General features: G+C 44.2%; 1 protein-coding gene across 2 annotated transcripts in view; it reads right to left on the bottom strand.

The window, feature by feature from the left end:
• The window catches only part of RSF1 (remodeling and spacing factor 1), a 52,115-nt gene that overhangs the window by 22,213 nt on the left and 15,782 nt on the right, over positions 1-14,120 (bottom strand). For both annotated transcript variants that reach the window (XM_083609567.1, XM_083609568.1), the window contains exons 3-10: positions 13,482-13,574; positions 10,711-10,916; positions 8,915-9,066; positions 6,535-8,231; positions 3,757-3,960; positions 2,249-2,353; positions 802-881; positions 368-422 (exon numbers count right to left, since the gene is read on the bottom strand). In XM_083609567.1, the coding sequence (XP_083465693.1) occupies positions 368-422; positions 802-881; positions 2,249-2,353; positions 3,757-3,960; positions 6,535-8,231; positions 8,915-9,066; positions 10,711-10,916; positions 13,482-13,574 (2,592 nt within the window). The remainder of the gene's footprint in view (positions 1-367; positions 423-801; positions 882-2,248; positions 2,354-3,756; positions 3,961-6,534; positions 8,232-8,914; positions 9,067-10,710; positions 10,917-13,481; positions 13,575-14,120) is intronic.

Raw genomic sequence — 14,120 nt, 5'->3', positions numbered from 1 at the left:
TGATCTAACCGTACGTGCCAAGATGGAGATTCAAACAATGGCAAGTTTCTAGACCACATGGCTGTAATATGCATGTGCCACAGGCAGTAGAGAAAGAAGACACAGGGAGTGCATTGGGTTTCTAGCGGTCCAGGATCCATGTTTAGTGCCCTGCATAGCTCCTTGACTCCATCAGCAGCAGGAGCAGAATTTATCAGGCAAAATGAGCAGATGCATGCAAATTTGCCTGATTAAGGCAATCTATGGTTACTGCAGACTCAGCTTTTCTTAAGGCAGAATCTTTAGTGTTTACAGCGCAAAGAACACACAGGTCTGACTCTATGCCAAAAGAAAGAAAAGGAGATATCAAGGGGTTCATTTCACTTACTCGTGGAGGAATGATATTCTCAATACTAATGCCCACATACACAAGGCGCTCTTTCCTTAGGGAGAAAAAACAAAACAAAAAGCTGACATTTCTTCACAGCAACTGCTTAAATTTGTCCTATACAGTATTTCACCTGTTTGCATTAATGCCAGACCTTTACCTAGCTCAGCCACAGCCAGCTCCAAACTTCAATTTGCAGTCACAGTCATAAGCGGCTTTGCATGCTGGCGTGGTACTAAACCTGGTTAATAAAAACACCAGAACAGGTGGTGGCTACTGGGGATTGTACTGGCTGAGGCTGATGGGGGCACTGTAGTCAAGCTGGAGGGTACGAGGTTGGGGAAGGCTAGAGTAAAGTACTGACTCACTTGCTGTGTGTGATTTGTTATGTGGGGTTACAGGGGTTGCTAAGCCATTGGTCAGTGTTTCGGTACCTTCGTTCTGCACGCTCTTTCTTTTTCAAGACAACATCCAGGTCCTGCAGTTGTTCTTCCAACTTCTCACATAGCAATTTCTATGGGAATAAACAAAAAACAAAGTGTTACCCTGCTCCACAAACATCTCCATGCAGCTAATTTCTTAACAGGCCCCTTCCCAAGCATTCCTTGTTGGTGTGAACGCCGTCACCGCCAGCGAGTACCTAACAGTGGTCCGAACATCAGGCGGTAAGAGAAGGATTTCCAGACAGGATAAGGAAAAGCAAATTACTTTGGAAACGGTGGGTGACAATCTCAAGACTACATTTCAATCTTTCCACTGAATGGAGTTCAAATTTATTCCTAAATCTGCTCTTGCAGTTGAAGCACACAGAAATGCCACCTAGTCCATGGGCAAGGCAAAGTAGACAGGCAGAACCAAACAATTTACAATACATGGATGAGAATGTCACTAAGTCACGGGGGATTGGGGTTTTGGGGGGAGGGGTGGAAGAAGCCTGCATCAAGGGGACTGGCTCCACCTGAACTTGTCTGCTAATGCTTAACAATATAAAGGCTTTAATTCATCTTCCCCTTCTCCCAAAACATTTTCAGCAGAGCAAATTCCTCATACCCTTAACTAAGATAAAGTGTTTTCAGCAACAATAGACTTTAAAGCAGACTGGACCTCTGGTTTAGAAGGGAATTAAGTATATCTTGAGCAACGATCAATGCTTCTGTGGAGGACACCTGCACTCCAGAATGGAGGGGTGCTGAGAAAATGCCAGCAATTTCCCCCCATTTGCTTCACGACGAGTAAGCAATCGGGAATATTACATCTGCACAGGGCCTATATGATGTGAAAATGGCAAATGCCACACAAAAAGAGACAAATGTAGGTATAGTACAGAAAACTTTAAGTCCCTTATAAATGTTGAATTGTGTCTACAGAAGAAGCACATGCATTGTTTTTTGTGCAAAGGCTAGAATACCCAAACCCCAAATAGTACTAGGAGAATATACAGCTGCGCATAATAGAAACATTAAAAGGAACTGTGGAAAATAAGAATGATGGTACCTCAAGTATATTATCAGATGATGGAAACAGACAATGGGTGGTTTGCATTTCATTTACAGTTATGAACTAATTTGTTCATTTACGGCAAGTTGCAGAAAGTAAATTACACGTGACTGCAAACAAATATCTTTATGGTGCAATTTGCTTGCAGTGCACTGAATGCTATTCTCATGGGACTACGTAATACCCTTGTTACACATTCACACCCACCTGTTACCACATCTTACAGTTCTTGTTACAATAATGGGTGCCAAAGGCAAAGTGAACAGCCCCAAAAGGAATGGAGGAAACATCAAAGGAAGGCTCCTTTCCATAGCCACACCGTAACTCAGGATTTGCATGCGAGGAAGCACAAAACAAAACTAAGGCAAAGAAGACAAAGCCTACGTGTTGGCAAGGTGGGCAGAACCATTCTCCATCAGGAATGATCATCAGTGGGGGTCGAAGGCAGGCCGTATGGTAGCCGCTGTCACAAGAGTCGCACAAGAGAATCTGTGGAAATGAACCAAGGAATCAGTCGGACCTTGCACTTGCAATGTGAACCACATCAAGGCGCACCTTGCTTTCCTATGTTTGCATAAATCAGCCTTCACCAACCGGTGCAAGTCCAGACGTTGTGGACTACAACTCCCATCGGTTCCAGCCAGCGTGGCCAATGGTCAGGGATGATGTGAGCTGTTGTCCGACGGTATTCGGAGGGGGGCCAGATTGAGGAAGGCTGGCGTAAGCATTCTGAAATTGAAGTGGCCAATAGATCCATATGCAGATAAACTGTTGCTTTTGCTGGAAAGCCCAGGGGCAACATTCATTAAACTCTTTTAAGTCCCACTGACTTCGATGGAAGGTATTAATTCTCTCACTGACATGGATAGGATATTAAAGGGGTTAACCAGATCAGGCTCCAGGTATACTAACATTCCTAGATTAAACCTGAATTCGCTGTTGTCATGAAGTAGAGGCAAAAACATGCCCCGTCTCTTCTTTTCTGGTGCAGTTGTAGACTCAAATGGAAAGTTGTTATTCTCTTTAAACACAATATGGGCAATTCATAAGGGAACTGGCTATGTCAGGACTACACTGCAGTACAGCCTATTTTGATATGAAGACATTCCAGTTCATAAATGTATATGATCCTCAGAGAGGAGAATTTTTTCTGTTAAACCCTACTAGGGAGAAAAGATAGAAAAGACCAAATGGGCCTTTGGTTGTCACTGCTTCTCCAAACAGTCCTGTGGTTTTGCAAGGATTCCAAGGTTTCTGTCGAGTACCCAGGCTTCCCACCAAACTACAGATTGCAAGTGTTCCTGGGACAAAAGCCACCGCAATTAAACCAACTGATTTTTGCAGCAAAGCTGTGATCCCAAATGCAACTGCTGCATGGAGTGCCACTGTGATTGGAATTTTGATCTCATCCACAGAAAAGGGACAATGCAAGAAGAGTGATTTTTTTAATGAACACATACATACATGAATAATTTAAGGTATCTATTTTTGGTCAGTGTTATTGTCCCATATTTATGTAACACGTAATAGTTTAGCATCCACTCCCAGGTCTCAATTTCCAAATGCACAACATGACTTAGAATTGCTTGTCTGCTTTCGTTTCCCATCTTCGAAGCACCCCACCACTTAAATTCATTCTGCCTTCAAGGTGCAACAGCCTGCAGAGGTGGCTGGTCAATTCAGACATCACACCAAAACATGATTTGCACACCCAAACCTGTTTTACTGGTGAAACACGAACCATGCATTGCCAATTCAAACAACATGCCAAGTCATACCTAAACTTCCTTTAACCATAGGTTTGGTATGATGTCTGAATTGAGCCAGTATATCTGCAGAATGCTTAAGAATGGCTTTTCTAAGTTTCACTGCTCTTGAAGACAAGAACCTACTAGCTCTGGGTGATTGGGGAGGCCGCATTTCTTGCACGGTTCATCGTCATCAGCAGGCGCAGGTTCTTCCTCTTCCTCCTCCTCTTCCTCCTGATCCACAGAGTCTTCTTCACTCTCTGAATCATCGCTCTCATCATTGCTCGAATATCTCCACCTACCACGAGTTCGAGTTCCAGCCCACCGAACTTTGCTTCGCTGTGACGCCTAGAAACCCAGTGACAAGGGAAACCTCATTGTCTCGGCACCTTGTTACAGTTCCATGCTGAATCATACATTCCCCCAGTTTACATTGCATCAAATAAAAAACAGCCATGCGCAGATTATACAATGCCTTCTGGACATGACAACAGTTGTACTGGGATTCAATGCTAAATGGTTTAGCAGTATAAGAACAAGCCTCAGGCTCAAACTCCCCCCTCTCCTCCAGTGCAGCTGCAAGGAAACTGTTGCTTCTATTTTAGATTAGTCACTGTTTACCATGCCCCCATAACCCTGAACAGTGCTTGATCTTAACTATGCTCTTTTTTTAAAGAAACAAACCATTGTTAAGATTAACCATAGTTAAGATCAGGGGTCAGCAACCTAAGGTCCATGGGCCAAAAGCGGCCCACGGAGGTCGTTTGACTGGCCCATGAGCCACCCGCGAACCGAGGTGCCCGCTCTCGCGCTGCGCTAAACCGGCACATCTGCGCAGACGCAGACACTGAAAATCATGTGCGTGATTGGGCCCACGGAGGGATCTCCGTGGGACCGATCTGGCCCAGGCTAGATAAACCTTGCTGACCCCTGGTTAAGATTATCCAATTTGTCTAGATTTAGATGTCACAACAAGCTGCATTTAATCTAAAATTGTAGGGAAAGCTTCCAAGCTTCTCCTTAAGCCTATACCGGAGGACAAAGAGGAGCACATGAGTCCAAGGCTCACCAATGCTTGTTGTCATAATGTCAACCAATGATTTAGTGTTATTTCTGAACAAGGCCAATATCACTCTTTAAAAAAAACAAAAACCCCAACTCATTTATTCCCTTCCCTTCTGAAGTTACACTACTTTATACCAGCACCCATCATCTGTTCCACACACAAATGAGCTGCAATCTGATCATATGGCCTGCTGCTGCAAATTAGGATCTAATGATACAAACACTGCGTTTGAAGAGAAAGAGAACAAGTTCTGTCCTTGCATATGAAATCTTTCTTTTTCAGTCTGGCCTTCAAACAAGGGAAAACCTTCCCTCAGCTGGACGGACGCAGCTGATGAGACCAAACTGGGAATTCTCGTGATAGTTCACTGTGGAGACAGGAGAAAGACTTGGCTTTCACAATGAGAGATTACCTCAGATTTAGCTGAATTCTGAAAACAATTTTGCACCTTGTGGGCAGATTGCTCACACAGGACTGGACCACTAAACTGTGCAGAGTAAGGACAGTATCTCTCTGGCACAATCCTAAAACCACACATAGGGAAACATCAAAGTAGAAAGCAGTACTGTACCTCTGTCTGACTCTCTTCTTTCAAATTAAATGGGGATAATGAGGCAAGTGAGGGTACGGCCACCAGGAATCCACTGACAGTGCCCAGCCAGAGGACATGTAACCCAACCAAGTCTTAGCTGGAGGAGGAGGAAGACACTGCCTGTCTCAAAATCTTCCTCTTTCCCTGAAACTTCCAGCCCTAACCAGGTGTTCCCCACTCACAGTAAACCACTGGATCATGATGAATTTTACTCTCTTGGCCATAGATTTTGACCTTGTGATGACGTAGCAGCCAGAACATTATTCTTGCCATTCTCAAACAGAAGTGCTCCTTCCAGTTGTCTTACTGGTATCCCTAATGACTCTTGTATTAACTCTGCAACTTCCTATTCCATTTCTTTCACACGCAAAAATATATTCTAGACTCATTTTCTGTACCGTTTCCAGGTATCATCAAACACGTGACCCTCAACTACTCCAACTTTGCAGAAGGGCAAACGTTTCCCATGCAATAATCACTGTAACTAAATGCAAACTGTATAGCCAGTGTAGAAAACACTAGCTAGTAATAACTGCTATGGCACGAGATATCGTTTTAGCCTACCAAAAACTTTTCAACTGATTCACTGAATCAATTAAACATCTAAATGCTGAAGCCTTACATCAAGCTTTCTTCCATTCACCAACAGCTTCTGCTACATCAGTGTAACATAACATAAACAGTTTCCTGCATCATTTTATTTTTTGCAAAGCTATTGAACTATCTACACCCAACTTCTGAGCCAGCTAGTAACTGTGGGGATCACATGATCACACCTTCTCTGCAGCCATCATTTTTCAGGAGACAGGGAGCTCTATCCAATGCTCACACAATTGGGACTCCCGCTTCCTCTCCTCTTGTGTGCCCCCAAAAATCTACTCCAGAGAATCCCTCAAGTCTCTGGTGCAGATTTTGAGGGTGCACAGGGGAGAAGGGAAAAGGGAACAGTTCCACTGCTTTAGTGGGACCCTGACAGGCAAGCAGAAGCTCTCTATACTGTGTTCTATCACTCCTGCTTCCAGGCATAATGCCTTGTGCTAAAAACGTCAAAACAGAGTAAAAATTAGAATACTGGGCACAGAGCAAGGCCAGCCAATTGAGCAAAACTCTTCCAAACTGTACAGATTAGTATAATGGGGGTGGGGTGGGGGTGGATGGGCAGAAACCAAAATGTCTTAGCATAGATTTGGGTTTCTAAACAACATTAGTGGCCAACGAAATTCAGAAGACTCAAGGCACACAGCTCTAATTGTGAATATTTTACCTTGCTAGCCTTAGAATTTATTTCCTTCTCTTGCTTTTTTGAGTCCTCTTTCTTCTCCGGCTTTTGCACCGCAGCTGGTTTTTCTTCCTCCTCCTCACTCCGTTTTTTCTCGGGCTTCTGATCTCGGGTCTCCGCTATTTTGGGAGTGGGCTTAGATATCCGGGGAGACCTTCTTAAAATGCGACCGACACCAACAGCCGCCTCCTCCTCCTTCTCAGCGGCTGCATTCTGAGTCTTGGGAGGGGGGTCGGTTTTCTTTCTACTCGAGATCCTGATGGTGAGCTTGATCCCATCTTTCTGCCTCTCAGAGGTGATTTCCCTATTCTCCGCTAGAGAACCTTCGGCTTCAGAAATCAGCTTGTATTTACACTTGCTTTTCACAGGCTCTTTTTTAGCCTCAGGAGGTTCCTCGGCAGAACTTTGGGCATTGCCTAATTTGGGCGTTTCTTTCCCTTCAGCTTCAGTGTCCTTCTGCGGCTTAGAATCCTGCCCTGCCTGTCCTTTGCATTTATCAGGAAGTGTGCTTTTAGAGACGGATTCCTCCTTCTCAGCAACCGATTTCTCCGAGGGAAGGGCTGGAGCAGGCGGTGGAGTCACAGCCGCTCTTAGCAACTCTGCCTTCTCCCCGGGTTGACCTTTATTTTTCAGATCCTCATCAACTGCTGGAGTTGCCTGCTCCTTTGGGGAAGATGCAGTTAAAGATTTATCTGGACATTCCTTGGGAGGTGCCAGGCCATCTTTTGCTTTCACAGGTTCCACTGACTTCTTGAGACAATCATCCGTTTTTGAAGGTGCTTCTACGACAGACTCTGAAACCTTACTGTCAAGCAAGCTTTCTTTTCCTTTCGGGCTGGTCTCCTCCTTTAAAGGCACTTTCTGATGAGAAACCTCGGCTACCACACTAGCTACCTCCTTCCCTGTATGCAAAATATTTCTTTCGACATCAGCTGTTCTTACTATCGTGCTAACGGTCTCCAGTATTTTCTCACTGCTTACACCATTCTCCTCCTTAGGCAGGCTGGCGGCGTCTTCCTTTGTGCCTGGGGAACGTTCCAGCTTGTTATTTGGCATGATTTTCTCACTACTAACCTCCCCATTAACAAGACATTTCCCATCGGTAATTGTAGGGACTCTCTTAAATGTCTCTTCCTCTTGTTTCCCTTCCTCCTTCAAGACATCCTTCGTTGGGGTAATACATTTTCGCAAGGGTCCTTTTAACGGGCTGTCATAATCATCTGTCAGCTTAATCTCTCGCTTTTTCAGTGGAATCTTTGCCTGCTGGTCATTTTTTAGTTTCTCGCTTTCTTCCACACTTCGCTCCACCACTTCCTGGGGAGCTTTGACATTGACACAGAACTCTATCCTCTCGGGCTCGTGAACAGTTGCCTCTGCATTGCTATTTACATCTTTCAAGTCTTTTGGCTCTAGCTTATTTTCCTTCACCTCCACTTTAACGGGCTTAACGTTTTCTTTAAAAGAGTCCCTTTCTTCTTTGGTAATCTGCATTTCCCCATTGTTTTCCAAAGGTTTATCTAACTTCACTATAACTGGCAGCTTTATGATTTCTCTCTCTTGCACTTTTTCTAATTTTATCTTGTTTTCCTCTTCCGAAACTGCTGGAGGTGGAAGGCTTTCCAACTGTTTTGGCAGCTCCTCTTTTACCTCTTCTTTTTCTTCTTTGACCTTCAAGTCACTTTCTGTTTCATTTAAAAGAAAAAAGAGCAAAGTAAAGCAATGTTACAATCATCGTAAGCCAAATGATTCTCCCCACCCTCAGTACTACACAACTTTTGAAGCATTTGGTTTTTCCAGGCACTGAACACATGAATGCTAAATATCAGCTCATGTCGAAACAAAAACGGCTCCAGTGGTACTTTACTCTGAGTGAACGTTTCAGTACAGCAAAAAAATCACTGGGCAAATCTATGTAACAAATATAACCTGGTTTCATTCCAATTCAACTGTCCTGGCTATCCCCTCAAGGAAACCCTGAAAACTATAGTTCTGTGCTATTCTGAGAAATCTCCATTACTAGCTCACTTCCCCTGTATGGAATTACAATTCTCAAGGCCCTCCAGGAAGAGCTTTACTATTTGTAGTCTGCAGAAGAGAGCTAGGAAGGACCAAAAGGCCTGCAAGTCCAATGGTGGCACCTCCTTAGAGGAATGCTTTCCCCAGAGAGGCTTGCCTGGTACCCATCCTAATGCCACTTTAATAGCAGCAATACTTTTTTAAAAAAATCTTCTCAAGCTTTTTCAGGTTAAATGGCTTCCAATTGTGAATCACACCCACATTTGCAGTGCATAAATCCCTCAAAATAATCAACACTGAGAATGATGAATGCAAAATATCCCTTGCAAGGTAAGAACAGCAGCAAAACCTTGGGTTGACGTTTCTTCGCCCTTTTTGGCCTCTTCACCTTCAATACTAGGGCTCTCCCGTGACGAATTATCCTGCTGCTGTTTTTTTAATAGTTCGGGATCAATTTGTGCTTTGAGGAGTTCCAGAGTTTCAGCCAGATCATTTCGGCTTCTGGATAAACAAAAAAACAAAAAACGCATCAAGCTCCATAACCTTGCCAGCCTTGTGTAATATCCCACACTTGTGCAAAACAAACTGCACGCATTCTGCTTTGCCAGTACCCGCAGGAAAATGAAGAGTAAGTAAACGGTGAAGGACTATGTCCGGAAAACCATGGGTGCAGCCCCCCACAACTGCCCCTTCCCCCTAAGGAATTTCACAGACACCTATCACTGCTATGGGGAACCACTTGCACTTTTGTACTCTCAGCAGTCAGTACACCATTTCCCACCCTCCTCTCACACCTGCATGCATAGCAGAACCAAGGAATAGCCACACATAGCAAGCCTGGAACAAAAGGAACATAGGCATACAAAAAGGAGCAATGGCCAGCACTCCAGCACATAGTCACCACAGCCCATATTCAGAACCAGATCTCCAGACCTAAGAATAGTCTGCTAGATCAGGCCAAAGGCCCACTTAGCTAGTCCAGCATCCTGTTCTCACAGTGGCTAACCAGATGCCTGCGGGAAACCAGGGAGCAGAAGAAGAGCAGAAGAGTCCTCTCCCCTCTAGTAGTTTCCAGCAACTTGCATTAGGAAGCATTACTGCCTGTGGAAGTAGAGCACAGCCATCTTGGTTGGCAGCCGTCAATTTCCTAATCCTTTTTTTAAAGTCTCCCAAGTTGGTGGCCATAGCTGCCTCCTGGGGGAGCAGTTCCATGGTTTGACATCGTGCTGCATGAAGAAGTATTTTATCTGTCCTAACTGGGTGCCCATGAGTTCCATTGTTATGAGAGAGCTCCAATGTTATGTTATGCCATGCATAATTTTATAAACTTCTATAATGTTACATAAGGGACATGGGTGGTGCCGTGGGTTAAACCACAGAGCCTAGGAGTTGCCGATCAGAAGGTTGGTGGTTCAAATCCCCACGATGGGGTGAGCTCCCGTTGCTCGGTCCCTGCTCCTGCCAACCTAGCAGTTCGAAAGCACGTCAAAGTGCAAGTAGATAAATAGGTACCGCTCTGGCGGGAAGGTAAACGGCATTTCCGTGCACTGCTCTGGTTCGCCAGAAGCGGCTTAGTCATGCTGGCCACATGACCTGGAAGCTGTACGCCGGCTCCCTCGGCCAATAAAGCGAGATGAGTGCCGCAACCCCAGAGTCGGCCACAACTGCACCTAACAGGGGTCCCTTTACCTTTATAATGTTACATCTTACTCGCCTCTTCCCCCCCCTTTTTATTAATTAAAACAAGTCATAGCAATATATTTCAAACAGAATATTTAAAAAAATCATACAACTCTGTCCATTGCCAAAATGTTATAATATGGTCATAATAAGATCCAGCTTTTTCTCTAAACTAAAAGTCCCAAGTACGGCAACTTATCTTCATAGGGAAATTGCTCCAATCTCTTGGATCATTTTGGTGGCCCTTTTCTGAACCACCATTTTGTAAGCATTTGTTTTTGTTTCAGGTGCAGCACTAAACCACCGCAAAGATGTACATGTAGCTGTAAATATTTCCTTATGCACAGTGCGTCAGAGAGAACATTTAAAAAATCCTATCCAATAAATGAACCTGAGAGAGGCGTTTCTTCTAAAGTCAACGTAACGGCGTTGTGTCTGGAAAACCGAGGGTAAAAAGAACAATACCTGACAATGCACTTCCACGAAGACCCATCTTGATCATCTTGCTCTTCAACATACACCCTCACATTATGATCTTGATCCAGCTGGTACCAGTAGGTCAGCCCATCTTTGTCTCTGCCAATCGGCTGAAGGCGCATAGCATCTGCATCTTCCTCATTAATGATATTCTTAAATTTTAGATTGTCATCAAACTGGCACTCACAAAGGTACTAAAGAAAAGGGAAGGGGGGAGAGAAAGAGCACATCAAACTAATGTTGGAAACACCAAAGGAACACTTTCTGCTGATGCACCAGCAAGAGACTAATTTGCAAAAACAGTAATTGAAGGGCTTGATTTAAGAAATTGTTGGGGAGGGGCCACAGCTCAGATGGCAGGGCCCTTGCTCTGTATTAAGAAGGACTCAGATTTAATCTCTAGCATTGCTATAAATGAGAGAGGGCTGAGAAAGGCTTGTGCTTGAGACTTTGGAGACCTGATACGAAGCAGAGGTAATTATAAATAGGTACCAAAGCAAGTGGGACACGGGTGGCGCTGTGGGTAAAACCTCAGCGCCTAGGACTTGCCGATCGCATGGTCAGCAGTTCGAATCCCTGCGGCGGGGTGAGCTCCCGTCGTTCGGTCCCAGCTCCTGCCCACCTAGCAGTTCGAAAGCACCCTTAAGCGCAAGTAGATAAATAGGTACCGCTTTATAACGGGAAGGTAAACGGCGTTCCGTGTGCTGCTCTGGTGCCGGTTCGCCAGAGCAGCTTCGTCACGCTGGCCACGTGACCCGGAAGTGTCTGCGGACAGCGCTGGCTCCCGGCCTCTAGAGTGAGATGAGCGCACAACCCTAGAGTCTGACAAGACTGGCCCGTAAGGGCAGGGGTACCTTTACCTTTACCAAAGCAAGCGGTCTTCAGTGGTTCTGCCTCACCATCTCTTTTTAAAAGGGACGTTTTGAATCCACCACTGCATTTTCTGTAGTTCTGGAGTAGCGTATAAAGGTAGCTTTTTAAATGAATGACACCCACCCACCATGTAGCCACCTGTGCAGTGGTGGGAGAAAGACAACCCGTTATTGTGACAGCCCTCTCTCACAGGGGTCACCAGGGCATCTTCAAGCCCAAAATGGTTGGGGACCAAGTCCCATAGCATTCTACCTACAACCATACCAGACCTCCTTATACTTTAACATAAACAATGGAGGTCATTCTCAAGTGCCTGCAGTTAAGACTGGTGGAAACCAATGAGGCCTTTAATTGCTGTGTCCCACATTGCTGGGATGCTTTATCATCTGGGGCATGGGTAGGGAAACTAAGGCCCGGGGGCCAGATCCAGCCCAATCACCTTCTAAATCCGGCTTGTGGACGGTCTGGGAATCTGCGTGTTTTTACATGAGTAGAATGTGTGCTTTCATTTAAAATGCATCTCTGGGTTATTTGTGGGGCCTGCCTGGTGTTTTTACATGAGTAGAGTATGTGCTTTTATTTAAAATGCATCTCTGGGTTATTTGTGGGACATAGGAATTCATTCATCCCACCCCCACCCCCCATATAGTCCAGCCCTCCACAAGGTCTGAGGGACAGTGGACCGGCTCCTTGCTGAAAAAGTCTTCTGACCCCTGATCTGGGGTCTGGCAGGTGCTGTTGGTTTATATCTTTTGGAAGGCATATATGTTCTCCTCTGAGCTGTTCTTATTGAGCTACTATCAGTTTCGGTTCCATTTAATGTTTTTGTTGTTGTTTTGTTTATTTATTGTGGCTGTATTTATTGTGTTTCATTGTACATTTTCATCTTGAAAGCTGCCTCTAGAGGGCTTTTGCCCTTAAAGGCAGCCTTAAAACATTTTAAATACATTAAATTGAATTCACTAAACCAAGGTTCTAACTCACAGGGTTGTTGTGTAAGGATTATTGAGATTATGTTTATGAAGCACTCTACTCTCAAGAACTCCATACGTTAAATGATCCACTAGCTTTTCAATATACCAGTAAACAATAAAAATATATATAATCTTTGGTTTCTTTTAATGAAATGTGAAGTACAGGGAAGTTGGCTGTAGGAACACCCAACAGTCCACAGAAATAAAATCTACTGAGAATCTGCACTCAATTTGCTCAGATAGAATTCGGAAATGATTTTCTGTTATCAGTGCTTATACAGAAACTGAAATATATCAAACAAAGTGTTGAATAACACTATTTCTAGAGCCTTTCAATATTTTTGCATGGTAAGTATTTATAGAAGAAGAAGAGGAGGAGGAGGAGTTTGGATTTGATATCCCGCTTTATCACTACCCAAAGGAGTCTCAAAGCGGCTAACATTCTCCTTTCCCTTCCTCCCCCACAACAAACAGTGAGGTGAGTGAGGCTGAGAGACTTCAGAGAAGTGTGACTGGCCCAAGGTCACCCAGCAGCTGCATGTGGAGGAGCGGGGAAGCGAACCCGGTTCCCCAGATTAGGAGACTACCACTCTTAACCACTACACCACACAGGCTCTCAGTCTGTATAAAGTCTATAAAGGCTCAGTCTATAAAGGCTCAGTCTGGACTATCTTCCAAACTATGACTAGCATTAACCTCAAAACCATAGTTTGCACCCACTCAAACCATGGTTTGGAGCTAGGGCAACCCAGAAACAGTGCAGGAAATTGGAAAATGCGAGGGAACTGTGAAGGTGGGGGATGCAAAAGCCCATGATAAACTCATAATGGTATAAATGGTGGTATAAACAGATTATCAGGTATCATCATAGGTATTCCAGAAAACTATCATGTGAGTTGAAGACAATAGTACCTTCAATATTCCCAACTTGCATTCCATGCTCATTTCAAAGTATCCTTTTTTCTCCATTTCCCATGCCCAGGTGCTGTTGAATTCTTGACACATCTGAAAAGAAAATGGTTTAAATTAAGTATGAAGTGATCTCCCATCATGGCACCCATACTCAATGAAGTGTTACCTAAAGTTTCAGTTTTTGTAGGAATAAAACAGGAAGTGGAAAAAGAAGAGGGATGTGGATTGCTATTAAACTAACAATATGGGGACCTAGGATGGGTATTTATTTATTTATTTGACTTATAGTCTGCTTTTTGAGAACACGCGCTACAAAGCAGTTCACAGCACATACAAAAATGCAAATTCAAACACAAAAAACACTTTAGAATCCATTCAGAAACAATACTAAAATCTAAACACCAGTACAGAGATGAAACAGAAACAATAAAATTCAGCCGGATACAGACAGCAAGAGCCCTATTAATCAGAGAAAATAACAATCATAGAATCAGTGTCCTGTAAAGCTGGAAGGGACCCCAAGGCTCACCGAGTCCAACCCACTGCAATGCTGGAACACAACTAAAGAATCCCTGACAGATGATCATCCAACCTGTGCTTAGTCCCATTTAAAGGATGTGATGGATGAGACCTGCCCAA

This window comes from Podarcis filfolensis, assembly GCF_964270895.1.
Source record: "Podarcis filfolensis genome assembly, chromosome: 4".
Lineage (NCBI taxonomy): Eukaryota > Metazoa > Chordata > Lepidosauria > Squamata > Lacertidae > Podarcis > Podarcis filfolensis.
The sequence above is the reverse complement of the archived record's forward strand: the minus strand, read 5'-3'. Positions and strand labels throughout refer to the sequence as shown.